Source organism: Myotis myotis, unplaced genomic scaffold, assembly GCF_014108235.1.
Source record: "Myotis myotis isolate mMyoMyo1 unplaced genomic scaffold, mMyoMyo1.p scaffold_m19_p_1, whole genome shotgun sequence".
NCBI classification, from domain to species: domain Eukaryota; kingdom Metazoa; phylum Chordata; class Mammalia; order Chiroptera; family Vespertilionidae; genus Myotis; species Myotis myotis.
The window spans coordinates 14,633,919-14,656,745 of record NW_023416313.1 but is presented as its reverse complement, the minus strand read 5'-3'; the positions used below and the strand labels follow the sequence as shown (position 1 = coordinate 14,656,745).

Here is a 22,827-nt window from a genome sequence, read left to right as displayed (position 1 = left end):
CTACTGCTCTCCTCTTACCCATGGTCTCACTGCACATGCCTCCTTTCCGTTCCTCTGTCACATTACATGTGCACACACCGCCAGGCTTTTGCTCTTGCTCATCCTTCTCACTGGATTGCTCTTCTAGAGAGTTGCGTGGCTTCTTACTTCACCTTTTTTTTAGGTCAGTGAGACCTCCTCAGACACCTTATATAAAATAACCCCTCCCTCTCCCTTGCCAGCTTTTTTACCCCCCTTTTCCTGTTTTACCATTTTCATTGATTTTAAGGTGCACATTTTTTCACTTTATAACATCTCTGAAATTGGGATGTTTTACAATCATTGGCATCTTATAATGTTAATTGGCAGTTTTGTTCTTACCTAGTGGTATGTACTAGTAAAATAATGTTGCTTCTTTAAATTGATGGCCTCTTGCTCTTTTTCTCCATAGCACTTATTACCATTTAATAGGTTATTTTCTTATTGTCAAGTTATTAAGTTTCTGTTAGGGCAAGGACTTTGTTTTATTTACTGTTACGTCCTTAACTAGAGGCCCGATGCATGAAATTTGTGCAAGAGTAGGCCTTCCTTCCCCTGACTGCTGGCACTGGTTTCCCTCCGGCTGCTGCCAGGCACCCAGGATTTGGGCTTCCCTTGAGGACCCAGCTTCATCCAGAAGGTCGTCCAAAAGGACATCCAGTCTAATTAGCATATTATGCTTTTATTATTATAGATAATTAGGATGGTACCTGGTACATAATTGACACTCAATAATTAGTTACTGAAAAAAGGGAATGAATAAATGAAGCATTATATTTACTTATAGTGATTAATTATTCATACTGTATTAGGGTAGGGATAGATATTACTCCTATATGGTATGAGTTATATAATTTGTGTGCATAATGATGTTAATCACATTTCGTTTTGAAATACATGTGATTTAATGTCATGTGGACACAGGTTATTCACAGATTATCTGTGGTCTTCTCCAATGTGATGGTGAATGCTCCTTAGCCCAGTAAATCTTATCTGGTAAATTTTTTGTTTTTTATTATTTGTGTATACTAGTATCATCTCTAATATACATGTGGTTTATATGTTAGTAATAGCCAATTTGCTAATTTCTTTACTCAAAGGTTATACCAGTTAGGATATAATTGGCTGAAAGTAACAGAAATTCCCACTCAAATTAGCTTAACCAGTAAGGAAATAGATTTGTTTACATAAGTCCAGGGGTGGAGTACTCTGTAGGCACTGTATGTCAGTATTTTGTAAGAGCTACCATTTCCTTGGAATCCTTTTCTATTATTCCTTAACTTTTTTTTTTTTTAATCCTCACCCAAGGATATGTTTTAATTGATTTGAGAGTGAGAGAGAAACACTGATCCATTGCCTCCTGTTCTCACCTTGACCGGGGATCGAATCCACAACCCTGGTATGTGCCCTGACCAGGAATCGAGCCTGCAACCCTGAGCCACATGGCCAGTGTTTATTCTTTAACTTTTTAAAAAATAATTCATTTTTTAAAATATATTTTTGATTTCAGAGAGGAAGGAAGAGGGAGAGAGAGATAGAAACATCAATGATGAGAAAGAGTAATTGATCAGCTGCCTCCTGCACGCCCCCGACTGGGGATTGAGCCCACAACCTGGGCATGTGCCCTTGACCAGAATCGAAACTGGTACCCTTCAGTACGCAGGCCGACGCTCTATCCTCCAAGCCAAACCGGCTAGGGCTTCTTTAACTTTTTAAGGCTTCATCACAATTCTAAACTAGATTGTATCTACTTTGAGTGGTAGCAGAAGAAGGTTTTATAATTCTCGATGCTGGAAATCTTAAAAATAATTTAATTTCAGTGATTTATTTTTATTCCACCTCCCTCATTTTCCCTTCTCTCCCCTTTTCCTTAATTTTTAGCAGCTTCAATTCTTTTAAAAGTCAAATGTATCAGCATTACTAAAACTTTAGAAAAGTGAGAAAGTAGCTTATTCATAACCCTGTTACCTTAACAAATAATCATAGTAATCTATATATCTACTTTTTTCTTATTTTATATACGTTTATTGCTCTTTATATAGTTACAGTCATTTTGTACATTTAGAATTAAGTTTTAAAAACAGTGAAAATATATATAATTTTAAACTTAAACATAAACTTAAATTATCTCTACATGCCTATAAACTTTTATAATGATAACTTCAATGGTTCCTTTACATTTACTGCAATGTTGTTTACTAACCTGGAAGTACTCTGTTTTGGTGCTCACACATATTTTGAATACTACAAATCTGGTGGCATATTTAAAGAGATTAAGACTAAAAGAAAATGAGCTTCCCTTGTAGTTGTGAATCAGGAATACTGTACTCTGTCACCACTTCTCTTCATTCATAAGATGGTTTTACTAAAATTTTAACGAGATTATAACACTATAAGATCGGTGAATAAATTTTTAAAAATATAGCTATTTTTAAAACTTATTGGAGATACTGTGTTAACTTCTAAAATTATCATTTATTCACAATAAAATAAAGCAGTACATAAACATTCCATTTTCCCCAAAGTTCCCCTCACAAATAGAGGTGATGGCACAGTTCCTTTGTTTATTTATTTATTTTTAATATATTTTTTTATTGATTTCAGAGAGAAAGGGAGAGGGAGAGAGAGAGAGAAACATCAATGATGAGAGAGAATCATTGATTGGCTGCCTCGCCACCTACTAGGAATCGAGCCTGCAACCTGGGCATGTGCCCTTGACCAGAATTGAATCTAGGACCCTTCAGGGCTGACGCTCTATCCACTGAGCCAAACCAGCTAGGGCGGCACAGTTCCTTTAAATCAAATAAGTACATGGATCTTGTTGAGGGCTGGTTGCTGTTTCATGTCATTCTAAAAAAAATCAGTTAGCTTTAATTCTTCCTAATAGGTTTTTATTACTAATATACTATTTACTCATTACCCACCATGTACCAAGCATCCTGTTAGACTTTTCAAGTTTCTTAGCTTAACCCAGTGGTCAGTAAACTGCAACTCGCGAGCCACATGCGGCTCTTTGGCCCCTTGAGTGTGGCTCTTCCACAAAATACCGACTTCTGCACATGGGCCACGAAGTTTCAATCGCACTGTACATGCGTGCCCACAAGTGGTATTTTATGGAAGAGCCACAATCAAGGGCCCAAAGAGCCGCATGTGGCTCGTGAGCCGCAGTGTGCCGACCAGGGGCTTAACCTAACAATTTAAGGTGTACTTCTTATTGTTTTCATTCTACAAATGAAGAAGCAAACTCAGCTGGATTTAGTGACTTGCCCAAGATCTGAAACTTTTATTTTGCTCTAAAAGACAAAGTACTAAAATTGCAAATACTTTCTTGGGAAGCATGTATTACAATAATGAGGCAACCAGTGGAGCAAGAGCTATAACTAAAATGTGTCAGGATTCTCTTTTTTTAAGGGGCAGTGCCTCCAAACGACTTAATGCTGAGCATACAGAACATCCTATATGCACATGTAGTCCCCAGGAAGTTAGCTTTGCAGAACCTATACTTACGATTATATACTGAACTATCTAATTTAGGAGACTCATGGAGTACGGATGTTAAGACAGCTTAATGGAGGGTAGGGGATATAGTAGAATTACAAAAATACATATAATTAATTCAGACATTTAGAGTCCGAATGGATTATAAAGATCCAAAGTGTAGGGAGCAGCAACTTTGCCTATTAAGAATTTGAGAGAAGTAGGTCTTATACTACTTATTCACGGACCTAATTGTCAGTTCATTCAACAGATATTTATGGGGTTCCTACGGATGTGCCTGGCAACAGGATAGGTGGTAGGGATGCAGTAGTGAGTACAACAAAATCCCGTCCTCATGGAGCAGAAGCAGACAGTAAACAATAAGTATGACAGGTCTTGGTTAATGCCCTCATCTTTTGGGGGTGGTGGGGGTGGTGTCAGTAGATGGAGTGATCCAGCATCCTCTCCTGGAATCAGGCAGTTGGGAATCTGCATATGTGGAGGACCAATTTCAGTTATTCTCCGCACTCAGTACTCCTATTCCGCATTGTTCAAGGGTCAGCGGTTAGTATTATTCACTGCTGCTATCCCCAGAACCTAGAACAATGTTTGGCAAATGTTAAGTGCCTACATATTTGTTCTATGAATAAATGAGTAAATGGATGGACCGATAAATGGCAACTCTTTACTTCATAGAACATACTTCTGTGTTTCCTATTCTATTTAATTGCTTCCATCCTTCAAATCTTTTTTCCTGCTCTTTGATAATGGAGCATGAGGTCTGTATACCCTTCCTGGGATTAGGTCCAGCTTGTCTTTCCTTGCCACAAGGTGTGCTGCCCTTTCAGGGCTTTCTGTGTTTAGTGGTGAAGGGGCTTAGCAAAGGCTGGCGCACTGATTGTTCTTGGTAATTCTGCTCCCAATTTAGGTTCATGTTTCTTTCAGGAAGCCTTGGACAGTAGTATTTAAATGTTCATAAAAGGCAACTGTAACTTCCACTTTATTTTATGTACTATTATCTTGTATGTTTTTCAGTTATTTATTCTATTAGTCTTACATGCTTCTGTTTTCCTGTGATGTGAGATTTTCTCTGATCACAGTTTATGAGGAATTAGAAGAGTAACGGGAAGGTGGAGACTTAATCATGTGATAGCCTGCAGCCTTTGCAGCTTCTCCCTGTTGCCTGGATCTGGTCTCTGAGATAGAGCAGCTCTCTGCTGCTTCCATTCTTTCTGAGATATGGACGTGGAGAGAAAGTGTGAAGCTGAAGGTCAAAGGCGGTTATATTAGTAGGAATGTAGATTCTGAATACAGATTGAAAATCTGTCCCCACAGATAAAGCAAATAAACTATCTTAGTTGAAGTTTAGATAGTATCTCTATTTTTAAGAGGAGAAAATTGAAGCACATTAGACAGAAGGTCATAGACTGTGTTGGATGGGGACTGTGTTGGTTTTATATTTCTGGTAAGTAAGTATTCAATTTTTCACCAGAATATTAGATTTTCACTTGAAGTTCATTTGCAGTGGAATGAGATCATCTAAGATGATAACATTAGGAATCATGAGTTAATGTAGAAACATTGCCAAGAGTATACAAAAAAAAAAAAAATCCATTAGGTGATGTTAAAAATAAAAATTTATTTTTCTCTTTTGTTATCTGAGTGGTGGTAGGAGCAGAATTATTGCTTTGAGTGATCATTCAGTTAGTAGGTTATTTAAGAATCAAAGAGGGGCACTTCAGTGTGTAGCTAATTGATTGGCAGCATGGGTGGCTGCAGTCCATTAGATTATGGTGGCCACTCTTAACCTCCCAGAGGGTGCTTAAAATTACTTAATAGTTTTAGGGCCCACTGATGACATTTATTGCCTAATAGAAGATCAGAGATGAGAGGCACAGGAGGAATCCATACTCTAATACCCAATTTTAAGGTGAAAAGCTCTGTTTCATTGTAGTTTCCACCTGAACTAATATTGAAACCCTGCCTTTCTCACAGTGTTGTTGTGAAGATTCAATGATTTTTGTGGAAAGCAGGTTGTAAACTATCAAGTGCTCTTACACATATAAGGCGGAGCATTTAAAAACTCAGTTTAATACTTAAAAATATATTACTGGTACTTTTACAAAGAAATTGTTTATTTTCTGCATTATTTTAATGGTATTTATGCATTAATAGCCATCGTTGTCGCTTCTTCTAGAAATGAATATGTAAAACTACATGTTATTTCATTCTAGGGGGCTCGGGTTGGTAGAATAGACGCTTTCGTTCAGAGCTTGGACAAAAATTTTATGGTTCCAGTAGGTGGCGCTATAATTGCTGGCTTTAATGATTCCTTCATTCAGGAAATCAGCAAGATGTATCCAGGTAAATAAATTAGTTGCTCTTCAGAAAAAGTACCTAATAAACAAAAATCCATTTGTACATAGATTACTATAATAAATCTGAATTTCCAAAGCTTTTTACTCTCCTGAGTGTAACTTGTTCTTATTTCAGGAAGAGCTTCAGCTTCACCTTCTTTAGATGTCCTTATTACTTTATTATCACTGGGATCAAATGGCTATAAGAAGCTATTAAAAGAAAGAAAGGTAAGCTTTTCCTTTTAGCTATAAACTAATACTCCTGACTAGTATTTGGACGGCACTCCTAATCATTGGTGTTTTTGCCTATTGGTTTATCACTTTAGATAGTAGATATCTCGTACAGTCCTGTGGGATATACTTGATCTGGAACTACCATAGATAGTTTGCAATTAGTCATTGTCATCCTGTTTATCCAGATACTTTGAGGAATCTTGGACAGGTGATTTTGCTTTTTTTTGTTTGTCTTGAGAAACTCCTACATCAGGGATTCTTATTAGTTCAGTAAAATTCAATTCATTTATCATTTAGATAGAGGTTCTTGAAAGACAAATGGAAAAGGCTTTTCTTTTTAGTTTTTGGAAGCCTGGAGACTTGTTTAGGCATGAGACATCAGTCAAAGAAGGAAGAACCAGGTCAGAAGTTGGCCAGTTTCTCATTCTAACATAATAAGTTTATCCCTTGCCATTATTGGAATGTTGAACTCATTGGTTATATTGACTTTGAAAAGAAAAGTGACCTTTGTGCTTGAAAACTGGGCTTTGTCTTTAACACTAAAAATTAGCTTAATTCAGGACAGCTCCAAACTGTAGACAAAGACAGTATTGGCAGGGTGAGTCAGACTAAGATGATTCATTCATTTCTCTTCTGGGAGGAGGCCCCTGGTGCAATGTTTGTGTCTGAATAACTTTTTAGTACTTAGTAGTAATTATAGCACCTTGGATTTTCTAATAATACTTTACATATTTTAAAATATTTTTATTATCAGATAGATCCTCTCAACAGCTTTATGAATATGGATAAGTTAAAAAGCTTTTGTGCCCTATTTTACCCTAGTTCCCCTACCCCATTTATTCAGTCTATAGGAAAGTAATTATTTACTTGTGAGGATATCTCTTAAAATTTACATGAATAAAAAAAGATGCTAAGTATCATTAGTCATTAGGGAAATGCAAATTAAACCCACAGTGAGATACCACTACATACACACCTATTAAAAGGGCTACTATAAAAAAAACCCCAAAAAAACAGCTACCTGACACTTTAAATCTTGGCTGAGATCCTAAGCAAGTAGAACTCAGACATTGCTGATGGTACAGCAACTTTGGAAAACACTTTGGCAGTTTCTTATAAAGTTAAACATTCACTTACCATGTAAACTAACCATCCTACCTCTTACTACTTAAGAGAAATGAGAATTTATGCCTGTACAAAAATCTAGACATCAGTGTTTATAATGATTTTATTCTTAATTGCCAAAACCTGGAAATAACTCGAATGTCCATCATCTGGTGTATAAACAAATTGTGGTACATACATACACAGCAATAAAAAGGAACAGACTTACTAATATATTCAACAGCATAATGATTCTCAGATGCCCTATGCTAAATGAAATAAATCAAACTCAAAAGTTCTACATTTTTTAAAGACTTTTTTAAACTTTTTTTTTAAGTTCTCCATATTTTTTATATGGTTTCATTTATATACTATGCTGGAAAAGGCAAAAAATATCAGGACAGAAAAAAGATGAATGGTGGCCAGTGACTTGGGTTGGGGGAGGGAACTATTGTGATAAATTGTGGAAGTAGTTTAATGACTGTTAATATGTTTTTCAAAATTAATAGAAGTGGACACCTGAAAAGTGGACATTTGAAATTTTACTGTATGTAAATCATGCCTTGATAAACCTGAGAAAAAAAATTTAAATGATTAGAATAGAACTTCAGTTTGATAAACTCTCATAAAGTAATCATCATGGCCATAGATTATAGTAGCCAAGAGAAGACCTCAAAATCTTCAAGGAACCTTCTTCAAAGGACAGATGAAGCTTTTGTTTGTACGTGAGGTAAACTGTCACCTCAAAGTTTAGTTGTATCAGATAGCAGTGGGTCTTAGCTCTTTCCTAACTAGTTGTTTCTCTATGAAAAAGGTACTTGAATTTGCAGATTTTATTTTCTTGTTTGTGAAAGAATCAACTATCTCAGACCACTTCTGGTTTTAAAAAACTGTAAATATTTCTTAAAATAAAATAGTTATTTCCTGGGCCATGGCATTATAATCATGGTAATTGGCCTGTAATTTAATAATCGAGTACAAGTCACATTGGTAATTTGTAAGTCAAACATTTTGTAAGGCTGAAAAATTTAAGATGATGGTCTCTTCAATTTCATGCTACCTCATTCATTTCTACCTCTGTCAGATGGCAAGCGGCAGCTCTCTTGTAACACCCAGAACTTTGTTCTTTTCTTTTTAAAAAAATATATTTTATTGATTTTTCACAGAGAGGAAGGGAGAGGGATAGAGAGTTAGAAACATTGATAAGAGAAACATCCATCAGCTGCCTACTGTGCACCCCCTACTGGGTATGTGCCCGCAACCAAGGTACATGCCCTTGACCGGAATCGAACCTGGGACCCTTCAGTCCACAGGCTGACACTCTATCCACTGAGCCAAACCAGTTAGGGCTGTTCTGTTCTTTTGAACTAGATAGAGTAGAGTGGAATAAACAGGGACAGAATAAGGATAGGATTGTAGCTACTGGGTATTAGTATGAGTCTATAGGAGTCCTGCTAGGTAATGTTTGTTATTTTAACGTGAAACCTCTTTTAGGCTAAGGGAAAAGTAGGTGGATGGGGAAAACATTTTTATGAATGTATGCTGTATTCCAGAAACTCTGCTAGGTTTATTATATTCATTATTTCATATTACTCAGACTAAGTTTCTGAGGTAGGCATTATTCCCATTTTACAAATGGAATTGAGGCTCAGAAAAGTTAAGTACTTGCTCAGGGACCACATGTAAGTCCAGAACTGCCACTGAAACTCAGGTTAGTGTGGTGCTACCGTCTCTACTTTCTATCTGACCACTCTGCTCTTACTGCTTCCAGTATCAGGGGAGTGTTTGCCTGCTCTGTACTAGGCTCTTGAGCCATAAAAATGATGATCTTGTGACTGCCCCATTCTTATCTAGTGGAGGTATGTAAAACTCCAAACGCTCTGTTCTGTGTTAATTGGTTTTATTTAAAAATTTTTAATAGAGACTTAGAATACAGTTTATCTGCAGTAGTAGACTTCAAGTATTAGAATGCTCATTTGAGAACTCTGTCACTGTAAGTAAATAAAATTGTTCTTTTACAACTTCATTCAACAGGCAAGTCTTTTCATTGAAAAATGTCGATGTCCTCCATAAACCATAATTGCATATATGTAGCATAAATATTGTTTTTTTATTGGATTTGTTGCAGAAGTAAGAGCCTCTATTGTTTAAATGGACTTGCTTTTGAACTGTGAAAATTTAATCGTGATAGTTTATTGGTTCAGCTCTGGAGAAGCTGAGGCAAAGCTATTTTGTTCCAGCCAGAGCTATTTATATACCATCACTGAGAGCTCCTTTTTATATTATTGGTGTTATTGCGTACTAAAAAAAGGAGTGTTAAAAGAGAACTTGGAATTTTTTTATTCTATGCCCTTATTCACCAGAATGATATTTTTAGAGGTTATTTCATCTAGTATATCTTTTCAGATAAGGCTTTATCTTTCTCACAGAAGAGGCAGACAAGAACTCAGCTTGAAGCCATTCCTTCTCAAGCTGTCTCTTTTGAAGGGTGAAAGGATCAGAGGAAGTGGAACTATGCGTGTGAATTGAGCCTCTTTTGCCCTCAGCCCCTTCTGGATCAACACACTGCTTCATTGACGGGAGAAATGACCAGGAATTTAACTGAAACAACCTTTAAGGAAAGAGGTTAAATTTAAGAGACTGTTTCTTTGAGTTTCTCTAAGCAAACAGAAAGATCAGTCTTAGAAGTTTATCCTCCTCTGTTTTGCTGGAGAAGACCATTATTCTGCTTAGCTTTCCTTTTAGAAGATTGCTTTGTTGACAGGTCAGGCAGGTGTAATCATGGTTGCAAATATCTGCTGAATTAGACAAGTGCAGAAGAGAATGGCAGCGAATGTCTGCTCCAGGGGCTGGAATTTATAGTTGACACTTGGAGGACAAACTACATTATAAAAGAACATCAGACATCTAGGCCAAACAATGTTCTATAGCAAAGCTGGGTTTGGAAACATTAGAAGATCTGAGGCCCTAAACGTGGAGTAGTTGAATCTCAACAAAAGCATGAGATTTCAGGCCTGTACGTGGGGCCACAACAGCAGAGTTTGAAAGCTGTACTTGAGCCTGGGATGCAAAGACTGCTGAGTGTGTCTGGAGCCTTTAATTTGGCCACAATCATAGAGTGCAGCACATTGCATTTGTACCGTTATCTTCAAATATGGACATCTTTGCAGCCGGTTTTCCATCCATCCTTTCATGTTATCAGTGAAAGATTAGACTATTTGTTATGTTTTCCTTTTGATGTATTACCCACCTTGTGAGGCATACTGTAGTAATATGCAAAGTTCTATTTATATCTTAAGCTGAACATGAAACAGTATGTTTTAAAAAACATGATTACATAAGACCTTTTTCATTAAAACAGTGAATTATGCACAACTTTGGGTTATGGGGAGGGGTAGGTTGAATGTTGGGCTTCTTGACTGCAAATCAATTTACAAAAGGCCATAGGAAAGGTAATGCTTAATATAATTCAACTTTTCCTCCATTAACATCTTGAACTATGGTGTAAAGTTTTGTATTTTTATTCTGAAAATATAGCTGACATTAGCATTCAGGTATACAGCTCAGTTTATCTGTAGTGAAGAGTCTTTTAAAATTAAGTTAAATACAGCAAAAATGACATAGAAAATCAATAATATTTCATTTCTTTTAAGTACAATCTCTCTATATATATTTGCTTGGGGTGCTAATAAATTTCTCCCTTTACAGAAGTATTTTATAATAAATGTCAGCTATAGATTTAACTGTAGCAAAAAAAAAGCCAAGCAGGTTCTGTAGTGCCTTTAATATATCAGGTAAAAAACTGCTTAGCTAAGTATTAGTGTAGGAAATAATGGTACAGTCTCCTAAACGATCTATTTTAAAAGTAGTGATATTAATGGGAGAACATTTAGGACCTTAATATGTGGAATATTGTAGGATTCAGTATATCGTGCTTTCAGATAATTTAAGCCTCTTTGCTTATTGGATTACCTCTCATAACCCTTTATACAGAGTAGAGATACTATAAACACTTGCAGATGGATGTGAACTTGATTCATAAATATTTTCTTTTTTTTTCTGATTACTCCCATATTAGTGATATGAGATTTAGTTACCTTAGTATTATGCTTACTGTTTAAAGATTTTTATCCTAATGTTAGCTGCAGTTGAAACTGAATTCTAGTGGTATTAGCAAGTGATTGATAGAACTAATTTAGTTAAAACTGATGTGTCAAAGTATTTGTTAAAGTATTTTCCCAATTGAACATTGGGAAAAATCTCAGTTTTTTAATTGACATGTATGCAGTAATAAGTTTAAAAGCACCACTAGGGGTGTTACTAAGGAAACATTTCTCTTTTTAGAAGTAGCTAAGCACAAATTAAGTACAGTTGAACAATATGGGGGCTAGGGGTGCCAACACCCTGTGCAGTTCAAAACCCACGTATAACTTTTGATTCCTCTAAAACTTACCTACAGTGGCCGTTGGTATCTGTGGGGGATTGGTTCTAGGACCTCTCCCCTCATATAAAAATCTGCAGATGCCCATGTCCCTCCTATATAAAAGGGCGTAGAGCAGTGTATACAGTAGGCCCTCCCTATCCACAGATTCCAAACCATGGATCGAAATACTTTTTTCTACTTGTGGTTGGTTTAATCGTGGATGTGAACTTGCGATACAGAGGGCCGACTGTATTTATTGAAAACAGTTTGCATGTATGTGGCTTTGTACAGTTCAAATCTGTGTTGTTCAGGGTCAGTTGTGTCTATAAGTGTGACCACATTGGTGATTACTGTGGCAGCCATACTAGGTAGAATAATATTTCAAATTGGTCTTCAATTCTAAAATGTGTTGTTGTTTTCTTGTTCCTATTGGAGGGGGGCAACGTAGGAGTCTGCGAAACGTGTTTCTGGACTGTCAGATTTATTTCTGCTCAGAGGTTGATTTATAAGAATAAGAGAGACAGGTGCAGATTAAGACGCTGGCTTGTAATAGAGATGAAAAAATCAATATCTAAATTAAAACGTGACTTTTTTAACACTGGTGTGCTGAAAGATTATGAATTGTTTCAGTTGCTGGAAAACTCTTCTTTATTCTATTTTGTTGTTTCACCTTCTGAAGTGAATATTGAAACTAGTTTAAGAAGGAGGGATCAGAAATGTTTATATGTCTAAGGAAAGATACCGACCGCGAGTGGGTGATGGCCAGAGGGAAGGGGTCTGGCGAGGGCTGGGTGGAAGTGGGTAAAGGGGGGAAGGGAATGAAAACATCTGTAATAGTGTCAACAATAAAAATTAAGTTAAAAAAAAGATACCTACCACAACTTTTTTTTTCTGTTTCTGGTGATAACATTTGTCTCCTTAAATATTTCTCCACATGCTCAATAGATATGACAAATGTGGATGTTAACTTTTTAAATATAAAAATATCAATTTCTTTTAGTGATCTAAGATCTCGTATTTCTGACATGCTGAGATTGATCTTATACCCTAAAAATTCAAGAACAACAATTAGCTAAAAAAAAACTTCAGGTCAGTATATAAAATATATTGCGTCAACATTGTTTTGTGGTCTTCAGTAGGTTCATTAATAATTTATAAACTTGGTAGAAATTTTTCTCTTCTCTTAATCTTTACCTAACAAAGGTTGGAGTTAGTCATCTATGTGCTTTAGACATGAAAAAGCTATTCTGAGTCCCAGTGTGGGATCAGACTCTGCAACCCTTACCTTACAGAAAACGGAAGCAGCTTTTGTGACCTTGGGAATTAGAGAAGCATCATTTCCTGCCGTCTGCACATCAGGGTACTTTGTTGGCCCTGGGCTCTTAGGTGTATAGACTTTATAGGTTTTGACTTTGGCTGGAGGAGGTCAGTGCAAATGGGTTGTTCAGGGGCAGAATTTTGTGGACAGATTTCATTTCAAAACTTTGGAAAGGGCTTACTAGGAGAAAAAAGTATAATTTTAGGTCACACAGTTGCCAATTTAATATTTATATGTAACTTGGTTAAACTCCCACTTCTTATATGTGCACATGAAATTTTGTACTTATAAAAATATTTTTCCTTTATTTTCTACTATTAGCTGTGCATTGTTCTCTAGAGTAGGATCATGAATACAATATTTAGTTTTTAGTTGCTCTTTTTTAATTGAGTTTAGAGAATTGTTAATATTAAGTTTATATGATTTAAAAGAAATGCATTTTTAAAGTACCTCTTCCTAAGTTACTTTCATTCTAAAAGCTTGGCACATTTTTCTTGGTGTTGAGGAAACAGTGGTGAAGAAGTCAGAGTCCTTCCTTTCAGGGAGTTTTTCCATTCTAGTAAATTGTCATAAGCAGTATTCATTTAAGCAAATAAATGAGATAATTTCAGGTTGTGATAAGTATAATACACCAAAATAAGTAATGATGTTGGAATGAGATTGAGAGTTGAGAATGGACAGTCTTCAAGCAACTTTAATGGGGAAGTAATAAAGGAAGGTCTCCTTAGTCTGTGTCAAAAGGGACCACTCACGGAATGACTGGAGAAGAGCTTCTGAGTCCAGGGGAAGCAGGCATGAAGGTTCTGACTCTAGAATGAGCTTGGCCTGTTCAGCTGTTGGAAAGGAGGCCGATGTGGCTGGCACTGTAGTAAGTTGCTGAGTTGTGCTTGTTGGCTGAGCCAGATCGTTCAGGGACTTATGGGTGAAGAGTTTGTATTTTTATCCTTACAGGAGGTAGTCATTGGGAGGGACATGGCCTGATTTATGCTTTTAAAAGACCATTCTGTGTGTAGAACAGATTGTCGAGGGGCTGGAAGGGCGGCAGGGAAATCATTTAGAATGTATTGTTGTGGTCCAGGGCAGAGATCGACAGTTACTTGGACTAGAGCAGGAGCCCTGGAGGTTCTGAAAAGAGGATGAATTTGTGACGGATACATGATAGCCCCAAAGCAGGAAATGTGCTGGTTCATCGCCTTCTTTACCTAAATCCTGTGGTTTCTGATAATTGTGGCAGCTTTGAATCTCACTATAGTGCAGCAAAGTAAAGAATTGCTCCTGGGGCACATGAATGAGTTTAATTTAATTTATGTCACAGACTTGACACCAGTCAGATTTTGTCTTATTAAATTTGGCAGGTTTCAATACATACTTATTTGATTTTCAAGTGTAACATTTTCTTATTGCAGGAAATGTTTTCATATTTGTCTATCCAACTGAAGAAGCTGGCCGAAGCCTACGATGAAAGACTGCTGCATACACCTCACAACCCCATATCTTTAGGTAATTTTTTTCCTTTAAAAGGAAAATAAAAAAATAAAAAATAAAATAAAAGGAAAATCAGCACTTCTGAACCATCCCCAGCAGGAAGCTGGTATTTCTAGATGAGTATGAATTCCTTCTGGTTACAATGATATTTCTAAATTTATTACAGTATTAATTTGTAAATTGAAAAGGTTTAGTTAGCCTTTGGAAATGCTTTAATGTATTTCTAAGATTAAAAAAAAAACCTATATTCTGAAAGAATCCAAATCAACATTAAATATTATAGTAAATAGACAGAAAATAATACTTTAACTCCTGCTTCTAATGAAAATCATTTGGTTGCTAGTAAGAACTCGATATAAATATTAAAAATTTCTGTCAGTTAACAAACACCATAATATTAGAAGTTAAAGCTATTCTTATGTTGTTTTTAATGCTATTATTGTTTGTTTTCTTGAGCATCTCTGTGTTAGCGAATTCTACATTTATGATAATATTCTTTGTGTAGGGGCTATGATTTTTGTCATGTAGACAAGAACTGCTGAATAGCATAATATGAATGTTGACTTTTATGCATTTAAGTAACTTGTAAGCTTCATTATATTCCTTTTACTTTGTGAATATGTGCAGTGTAATATGCTTCATATTTCAGGTATATCTGAGGAAAGTTAGTAAATAGTCATTTGTCACTTAAACCTTTTTCAGGAATGGCTTCCATGGAGAACTATTTGGCCCAGCCAGTCCTTTGTTGGTTTATAATTTATGTAGATGCTATAGAAGGTGATGTGGTATAATTTGAATCCCAATTCTGCCATGTACTAGCTCCTAACTTCCTTTCCCCATCTATAAAATAGAGATAATAATCCTCACGTGCAAAATTATTAAAGAATGGTTGAGATTATATTTATAAACTACCTAGTATGGTAAGTCCATCCTTAGGAAATGTTACCTAGTATCAGTGACTGGTGGTATGAACAGAGTGCAGTTTACTCACATAATCTCATAAAGATAATTTTCATTTTCATTTGCAGAAGTTGATCTTATTTAATATTTTATATGTGCTGAAATATATCCCACTTTCTCATTTTACAAGTTCTTAAAACATGGTTGAATTTGACTAAACTGCCATATTGATCATGTCATAGTTTCATCTGTTTAATTGGAAAATTCACTCTTTAGAGAAGTGATACGGAAATTCTGAGTATGTTAATTTATATTAATGTATGTTTGTCTGATATGCAAGCAAATCCTTACTATAATTTATTAAGTGCATACCAGTCATGCCACTGAACAATGAATACAAAGTAATGTCTTTGTGAAATAAACTAGTTACAAAGACAAATACTGAGTGATTTCATTTATATGAGGTACTTGGAGTAGTTAAAATCATAGAGACAGGAAGTATAATGGTGGTTGCAGCGGCTCAGGGAAGAGAGAATTGGGAGTTATTTTATAATAGGTATACAGTTTCAGTTTTACAAAATTTTAGGAATTATAGGGATGGATGGATGGATGGTGGTTGCACAACAATGTGAATGTATTTAACAATACTGAACATACCCTAAAAATGGCTAACATGGTAAATTTCATGTTATTTGTATTTTAGCACACACAAAAGTAATGTCTTCATTATTAAGTGTTGTTTTTTGAGTGATTTTTTGCTGGTGAACCAAGGCTCACTGTGGTGCTTTTTTCTTTTTCAGCTATGACACTTAAGACACTAGATGAGCACCGTGACAAAGCTGTCACTCAGCTTGGCTCAATGCTTTTTACCAGACAGGTTTCTGGAGCCAGGTAATTATGCTTAAAAGCTTGGATTGATTTGGCTTTTTAAATTATTTGGCTAATAAAGTACCTTTCTTTAACAATAGTCCCCTAAGTAAATGCTGAACTACCCCTGAGAATTCATCGTGGAATAAATATTGAGGTCGAGAATCTATAAGTCTATTATATGCCCACCTGTGGACTGCCTACACTTCAAATAGACACAGATATGAATCTTGTTTATTTTAATAGACATACAGAAACAAAAGTTCATTACCTCTCTATGTTTGTCTTTATTTTTTTTTTGTTAGATAATCTACAGTGATGTCACTTAACGGTATTAGAAATGTCATTTTCATTACTAAATTTAAGTGAAAGAGTTTTTAAGGAAAAGCCCATGTCCTAAACTAAAAAGGTTATGCTATTCTTGTCTAAGTACTGTCTTTGAAAAATGTACATTTTGCTCCTTTATGTACCTGGTTTAAAAATTAATTTCATTTTTAATTTGATGATATCGAAGAAGAATGACTTGAAAAGAAATACCTTGTTGTAAGTATTCCTATTTACATTCTTCTATTACTTTCCTCTGACTACCAGAGGTTAGAGATTTCACATCAAAGGACAACTTTTTTTTTTTTTTTTTTTATTGCTTAAAGTATTACAAAGGGTATTACATATGTGTCCATTTTATCCCCCCGCCCTAGACAGTCCCCTAGCCTCCCCTATCCCCCAATGTCTTATGTCCACTGGTTATGCTTATATGCATGCATACAAGTCCTTTAGTTGATCTCTTACCCCCCTACCTCCTGCCCCGCAACCCTCCCCGGCCTTCCTGCTGCAGTTTGACAATCTGTTTGAGGCAGCTCTGCCTCTGTATCTATTATTGTTCAAAAGTTTATAATGGTCTCTATTATCCATGAATGAGTGAGATCATGTGGTATTTTTCCTTCATTGACTAGCTTATTTCACTTAGCATAATGCTCTCCAGTTCCATCCATGACGTTGCAAATGGCAAGAGTTCCTTCCTTTTTAGAGCAGCATAGTATTCCATCGTGTAGATGTACCACAGTTTTCTAATCCATTCATCTACTGATGGGCACTTAGGCTGTTTCCAGATCTTAGCTATGGTGAATTGTGCTGCTATGAACATAGGGGTGCATATATCCTTTCTGATTGGTGTTTCTGGTTTCTTGGGATATATTCCTAGAAGTGGGATCACAGGGTCAAATGGGAGTTCCATTTTCAGTTTTTTAAGGAAACTCCATACTGTCTTCCATAGTGGCTGCACCAGTCTGCATTCCCACCAGCAGTGCACAAGTGTTCCTTTTTCTCCACATCCTCTCTAGCACTTGTCGTTTGTTGATTTGTTGATGATAGCCAGTCTGACAGGTGTGAGATGGTACCTCATTGTTGTTTTGATTTGCATCTCTCGGATGATTAGTGACTTTGAGCATGTTTTCATATGTCTCTTGGCTTTCTGAATGTCCTCTTTTGAAAGGTGTCTATTTAGGTCCTTTGCCCATTTTTTGATTGGATTGTTTATCTTCCTTTTGTTAAGTTGTATGAGTTCCCTATAAATTTTGGAGATTAGGCCCTTATCAGATATGAGATTGGCAAATATGTTTTCCCACACAGTGGGTTTTCTCGTTGTTTTGTTCATGGTTTCTTTTGCTGTGCAGAAGCTTTTTATTTTGATGTAGTCCCATTTGTTCATTTTCTCTTTAGTTTCAAGTGCCCTAGGAGCTGTATCAGTGAAGAAATTGCTTCGGCATATGTCTGAGATTTTGTTGCCTTTGGATTCTTCTAGAATTTTTATGGTTTCCTGTCGTACATTTAAGTCCTTTATCCATTTTGAGTTTATTTTTGTGTATGGTGTAAGTTGGTGGTCTAGTTTCATTTTCTTGCATATATCTGTCCAATTTTCCCAGCACCATTTATTGAAGAGACTATCTTGGCTCCATTGTATGTTCTTGCCTCCTTTGTCAAATATTAATTGAGCATATTGGTTCGGGCCAATTTCTGGGCTCTCTATTCTATTCCATTAATCTATATGCCTATTCTTGTGCCAGTACCAGGCAGTTTTGAGAACAGTGGCTTTGTAATACATCTTGATATCTGGTATTGAGATCCCCCCTACTTTGGTCTTTTTCAGGATTGCTGCAGCTATTCGAGGTCTTTTTTTATTCCAGATGAATTTTTGGAGAGTTCGTTCTAGATCTCTGAAGTATGCCGTTGGTATTTTAATGGGAAGTGCGTTGAATTTATAGATTGCTTTGGGTAGTATGGACATTTTAATGATGTTGATTCTACCAATCCATGAACACGGTATGTTCTTCCATCTGTTTATGTCTTCCTCTATATCTTTTTTCAACGTCCTGTAGTTTTCTGAATAGAGGTCTTTTACCTCTTTAGTTAAGTTTATTCCTAGGTAGCTTAATTTTTTTGGTGCGATAGTAAACGGGATTGTTTTTATAATCTCTCTTTTTGAAAGTTCACTATTGGTGTATAGAAATGCCTCGGATTTCTTGGGGTTAATTTTGTATCCTGCTACATTGCCAAATTCATGTATTAAGTCCAGTAGCTTTTTGATGGAGTCTCTAGGGTTTTGTATGTATAATATCATGTCATCTGCAAATAAGGACAGTTTTACTTCCTCTTTTCCAATTTGGATGCCTTTTATTTCTTCTTCTTGCCGAATTGCAATGGCTAACACTTCCAGTACTATGTTGAACAGGAGTGGTGAGAGGGGGCATCCCTGTCTTGTTCCTGTTCTTAGGGGAAATGGTGTTAGTTTTTGTCCATTGAGTATGATGTTGGCTGTGGGCCTGTCATATATGGCTTTTATTATGTTGAGGTATGATCCTTCTACTCCCACCTTGCTGAGAGCTTTTATCAAAAATGGGTGTTGAATTTTGAAAGGACAACTTTTTAAAATAAAAAAAATCTTAGATGAATTCAGCTTTTACCTTGATATAACACAGCATAGTTTGATATTTCTAAAATGGTTTTCTTAGCTTTGTTTTTAGTGTTGCCACTATTTGTCTTTATGTTTATCTTAATTGACTTCTTTGAGAAATAAAAAAGGACTCTTAGAAATCTGCTTATGTCAAGTGTGCCAATGAAATGAAGCTTAAAAAAAATGCGTGTGCCATTACTGATTGCTGACCACTGCCCCACTGTAAGCAGTTACATAATTTTTGTTGGATTCTTGCTTTAAAACTCTTATTGCGTAGCACTGATCAGATAGGTGTAATTTTAGTTTCTGGTTATTTGCGGTGTTACATGGCAGTTAATCAAAGTGATTTTGATGTACTAGTTCCACCATTCCGTTAAAGTTTATATATATGTGAAGTCAGATTCCATATTTGCTACAAAAACAATTTTCTTTTAACTCTTTGAAGAAGATGTATAGGTGTCTGCAATCCCTAGAGTTTATACCTCTTTAATAGGAGATAAGTAAATATTAATCCCTTTTCCATGTAAAATTGAGTGTGTTGTATACTGTTTAGTTTAAGGCTGACAGTCTTTCTTCATAAACCATGATTTATGGCTGTTTATAAAATTCTTAAGTAGTAGGTGTAAGGCTTAGTAACATAGCTATCTTTTGTTTGTGGGTGATACTCTAATACCACCAGACATATCAAATTGGTAATTTTTTATTTTATTTTAGAGTTGTGCCTCTCGGGGCTGTGCAAACTGTGAGTGGCTACGCTTTCCGAGGCTTCATGTCACATACAAATGATTATCCTTGTGCCTACCTCAATGCTGCATCAGCCATCGGAATGAAGACACAGGATGTGGACTTGTTCATAAAGAGACTGGACAAGTGTTTCAAGATAGTAAGAAAAGAACAAAATAGAGAGAGTGATGGATCTGGAGTTGACAATGACAAAACTGAAGATGTGGTTATTGAAGAAATGGGTTTAAAACTAGAGAATGTATCTCTTGACAAGTTTGAGGATTCTTCTTCATGACATGTGAAGGGTTTCTTTTTGATAATTTGAAAGAAATGATGAGGTGACAGTATAAGCAAGCAGTTTAAAGACAAGTCTTGAAATTTTTGAATTGAGAATGTCATGGAGAATGTTTGGTTAAGGAATAGAATATGGCCTAATTTAGCCATTGATGATTGTTACATTTTTTATTCTTAGATAGCCTCAAGCATTATGATCCTTAATGGATTATAATACACAATTAGCATTTTTCTAATTGTGAAAATATTTGTCAGTTAAGCATTATGATTCAGATAATTTTTACTAATATAAGAGCAGTAAAATTACCACAATACTTTTTGAAATGTGTAGACTCTTTCTTCCTAACTATTCTCTACCATTCACAAATTACTTTTGTTTCTGATCACACAGAATTTAGAAAGATCTCTAATGCTACTAATTTCTAGATGTTTGTGGATGTATGCAAGTCACAGTGTGCCTGTAAATTGGACAATTCCCAGAGAAGCGTAGTCAAGGGGTAAGCTTTAATTTTCTCTCAACAGCATTGGTTCTCAATTGGGGATGAGTTGCTTATATCCAAGCAAATATCTGGGACATTTTTGCTTATATCTGGGATATTTTTGGTTGTTACGACTGGTGGGATGCTATTGACATCTAACATCCTATAGTGGACAAGACAACTTTCCAAAACAAAGAATTATCCAACTCCTAATCTCAGTAGTGCTGAGGTTGAGAAACACTGCTCTAAAGTAAACTAACTCCTCAAGGGAAGAATTTTCCATAGCAACTTTAATTATTCAATAGTGCTTCAAAGAAGATAGCTCTAAAGTGTTATCTCTCTATATGGTATAGACTTCTGGGTAATAACCAGCGTTACCAGTTCTAAATATGTAATTATAAATTGTTTTATATGGCACTTGTGCATCTTTCCATTTGGGTAAATGAAAACTTTATTTCACTGTTTTTGCTCTAAGCAGCCTTCGAATATTGGTTAGTGTGCCCAGGTGTTGTGCACAGCCATTAGGAAGAGTGGTTAACCATGGGTATTTCTGAACATATATTGCTAGGGAAGTGAAAATGATGTAGTGTGATAAACAGGTGTATCCCTGCCACACCCGACCCTGCCCACATGTTCACTTTCTGAGTCTGAAATTCCAGACCTATTGGCTGTAACAATTATTTGTGTCATTGAAGAAATAGACTGATGTCTCCTAGTCTGAGGAATTAGTGAAGCTTCTGAATACACCAAATGGTGAAGCTGTGTTTCTAAAGTCCTGCTCTGTGATGTGTTGTTCCTAAGAGGTGCTTATGGGGATAAAAGATCTTGTGGACAAATAATTTTGGGACTTTGCAGACCTGCTTATTGGCGTAGTAAAGGTTCTAAGAATTCCTTTGAAACCACTTTGAACATATCCTTATCTGAAGACTTATTGACATCCATTGAACATACTTTTGTAAACACTGCACTAGAGAATCTGCCTTGATTTCTGGGTTGTGTTTTTCTCTCTTGATTGGCAATGTGTGTTATTAAACATGAGCTTAGACAGATACATTCTCACTAAAGTATAAGTTAGAACACTTTAGACACTGTCTTGACAACCTTAGGAGTCAAGACTGTTGAGATAAAGTACTTAATTATAAATGTCATATATCTTTAGAGTTCAAATATTGTAAAGATCTGTTTTACAGATTGTCATACTGCAGCAGGAAGGCCGGGGAGGGTTGCGGGGCAGGAGGTAGGGGGAGTAAGAGATCAACTAAAGGACTTGTATGCATGCATATAAGCATAACCAGTGGACATAAGACATTGGGGGATAGGGGAGGCTAGGGGACTGTCTAGGGCGGGGGGATAAAATGGACACATATGTAATACCCTTTGTAATACTTTAAGCAATAAAAAAAATAAAATAAAATAAAAAAATTTAAAATGAAAAAAAAAAAAAAGATCTGTTTTAAAAAAGAGCTTTAACAACTTATTTTAAAGGAGTAAATTCTGGATTAAAAGTTGCATCATGTTTCCTGTGTGAATTTGGGACTGAATTGTAGAACCATAAGCTGAAGTGTCTGCACAGAACCTCTGGAGTCTGTGAAAGGGAACGAGGTGATGTTGCCAGTGTAAATGCTGACAGTGCACTTGTCTGTGTGTAAGCCAGAACTGCTTTACAGGCAAGTGATCAGTATTGTCATCTAAGAAAGGCCAGAGCAGAGAGACTAGCAAATGTTGTTTCTTCTGCAGTGTATCGGCAGCTCTTAGGCTTCAGCTGCTGAATAGATAATCACCCTAATTGAAGATAAATTACATGAGCCCATATGTGAATGATAGATGTGTTATAACATTTCATTCCTGGTGCTTAAAATCAGCTGTGCATAAAATGCAGTGTTTATTATTAGCACTTTCTTTTCAGAGGTTTTGGAATTCCAGTTCTATTCCTGCTGGTTTAAATTTGACCTTGAGATCATAGAATTCCTAAGAGTTTTTGAAGAGTTGTTGTAGGTTCTGTATATACAGGCTTTCCTTTACCTTACCCCAATGTTGTTTTCCTTGCTCTCTCCCATTTCCACATGTAAGTATGAAAAAGTATGTACAAATAGTTGTTTATTTTAAATTGCTAGTACTGATTGGTACTGATTGGCCTTAGTTGTCCTGAAACTGGCAGGGGCCAAGGATGATGCCTTTCTGTCATTGACTAAGATGGC

The 22,827-nt window shown here is 36.0% G+C and overlaps 1 protein-coding gene across 3 annotated transcripts in view; it reads left to right on the top strand.

The window, feature by feature from the left end:
* The window catches only part of SEPSECS (Sep (O-phosphoserine) tRNA:Sec (selenocysteine) tRNA synthase), a 36,097-nt gene extending 14,220 nt beyond the window's left edge, over positions 1-21,877 (top strand). The window contains exons 7-12 of one of the 3 annotated variants that reach the window (XM_036330311.1): positions 5,730-5,859; positions 5,989-6,080; positions 14,338-14,431; positions 16,117-16,207; positions 16,698-16,726; positions 19,848-19,977. In XM_036330311.1, coding sequence (XP_036186204.1) covers positions 5,730-5,859; positions 5,989-6,080; positions 14,338-14,431; positions 16,117-16,207; positions 16,698-16,710 — 420 coding nt within the window. In that variant the 3' untranslated portion in view covers positions 16,711-16,726; positions 19,848-19,977. Of the gene's footprint in view, positions 1-5,729; positions 5,860-5,988; positions 6,081-14,337; positions 14,432-16,116; positions 16,208-16,697; positions 16,727-19,847 lie in introns of all 3 variants that reach the window. The other 2 variants (XM_036330318.1, XM_036330301.1) reach the window with 2 other exon arrangements.
* The last annotated feature ends 950 nt before the right edge of the window (positions 21,878-22,827 follow it).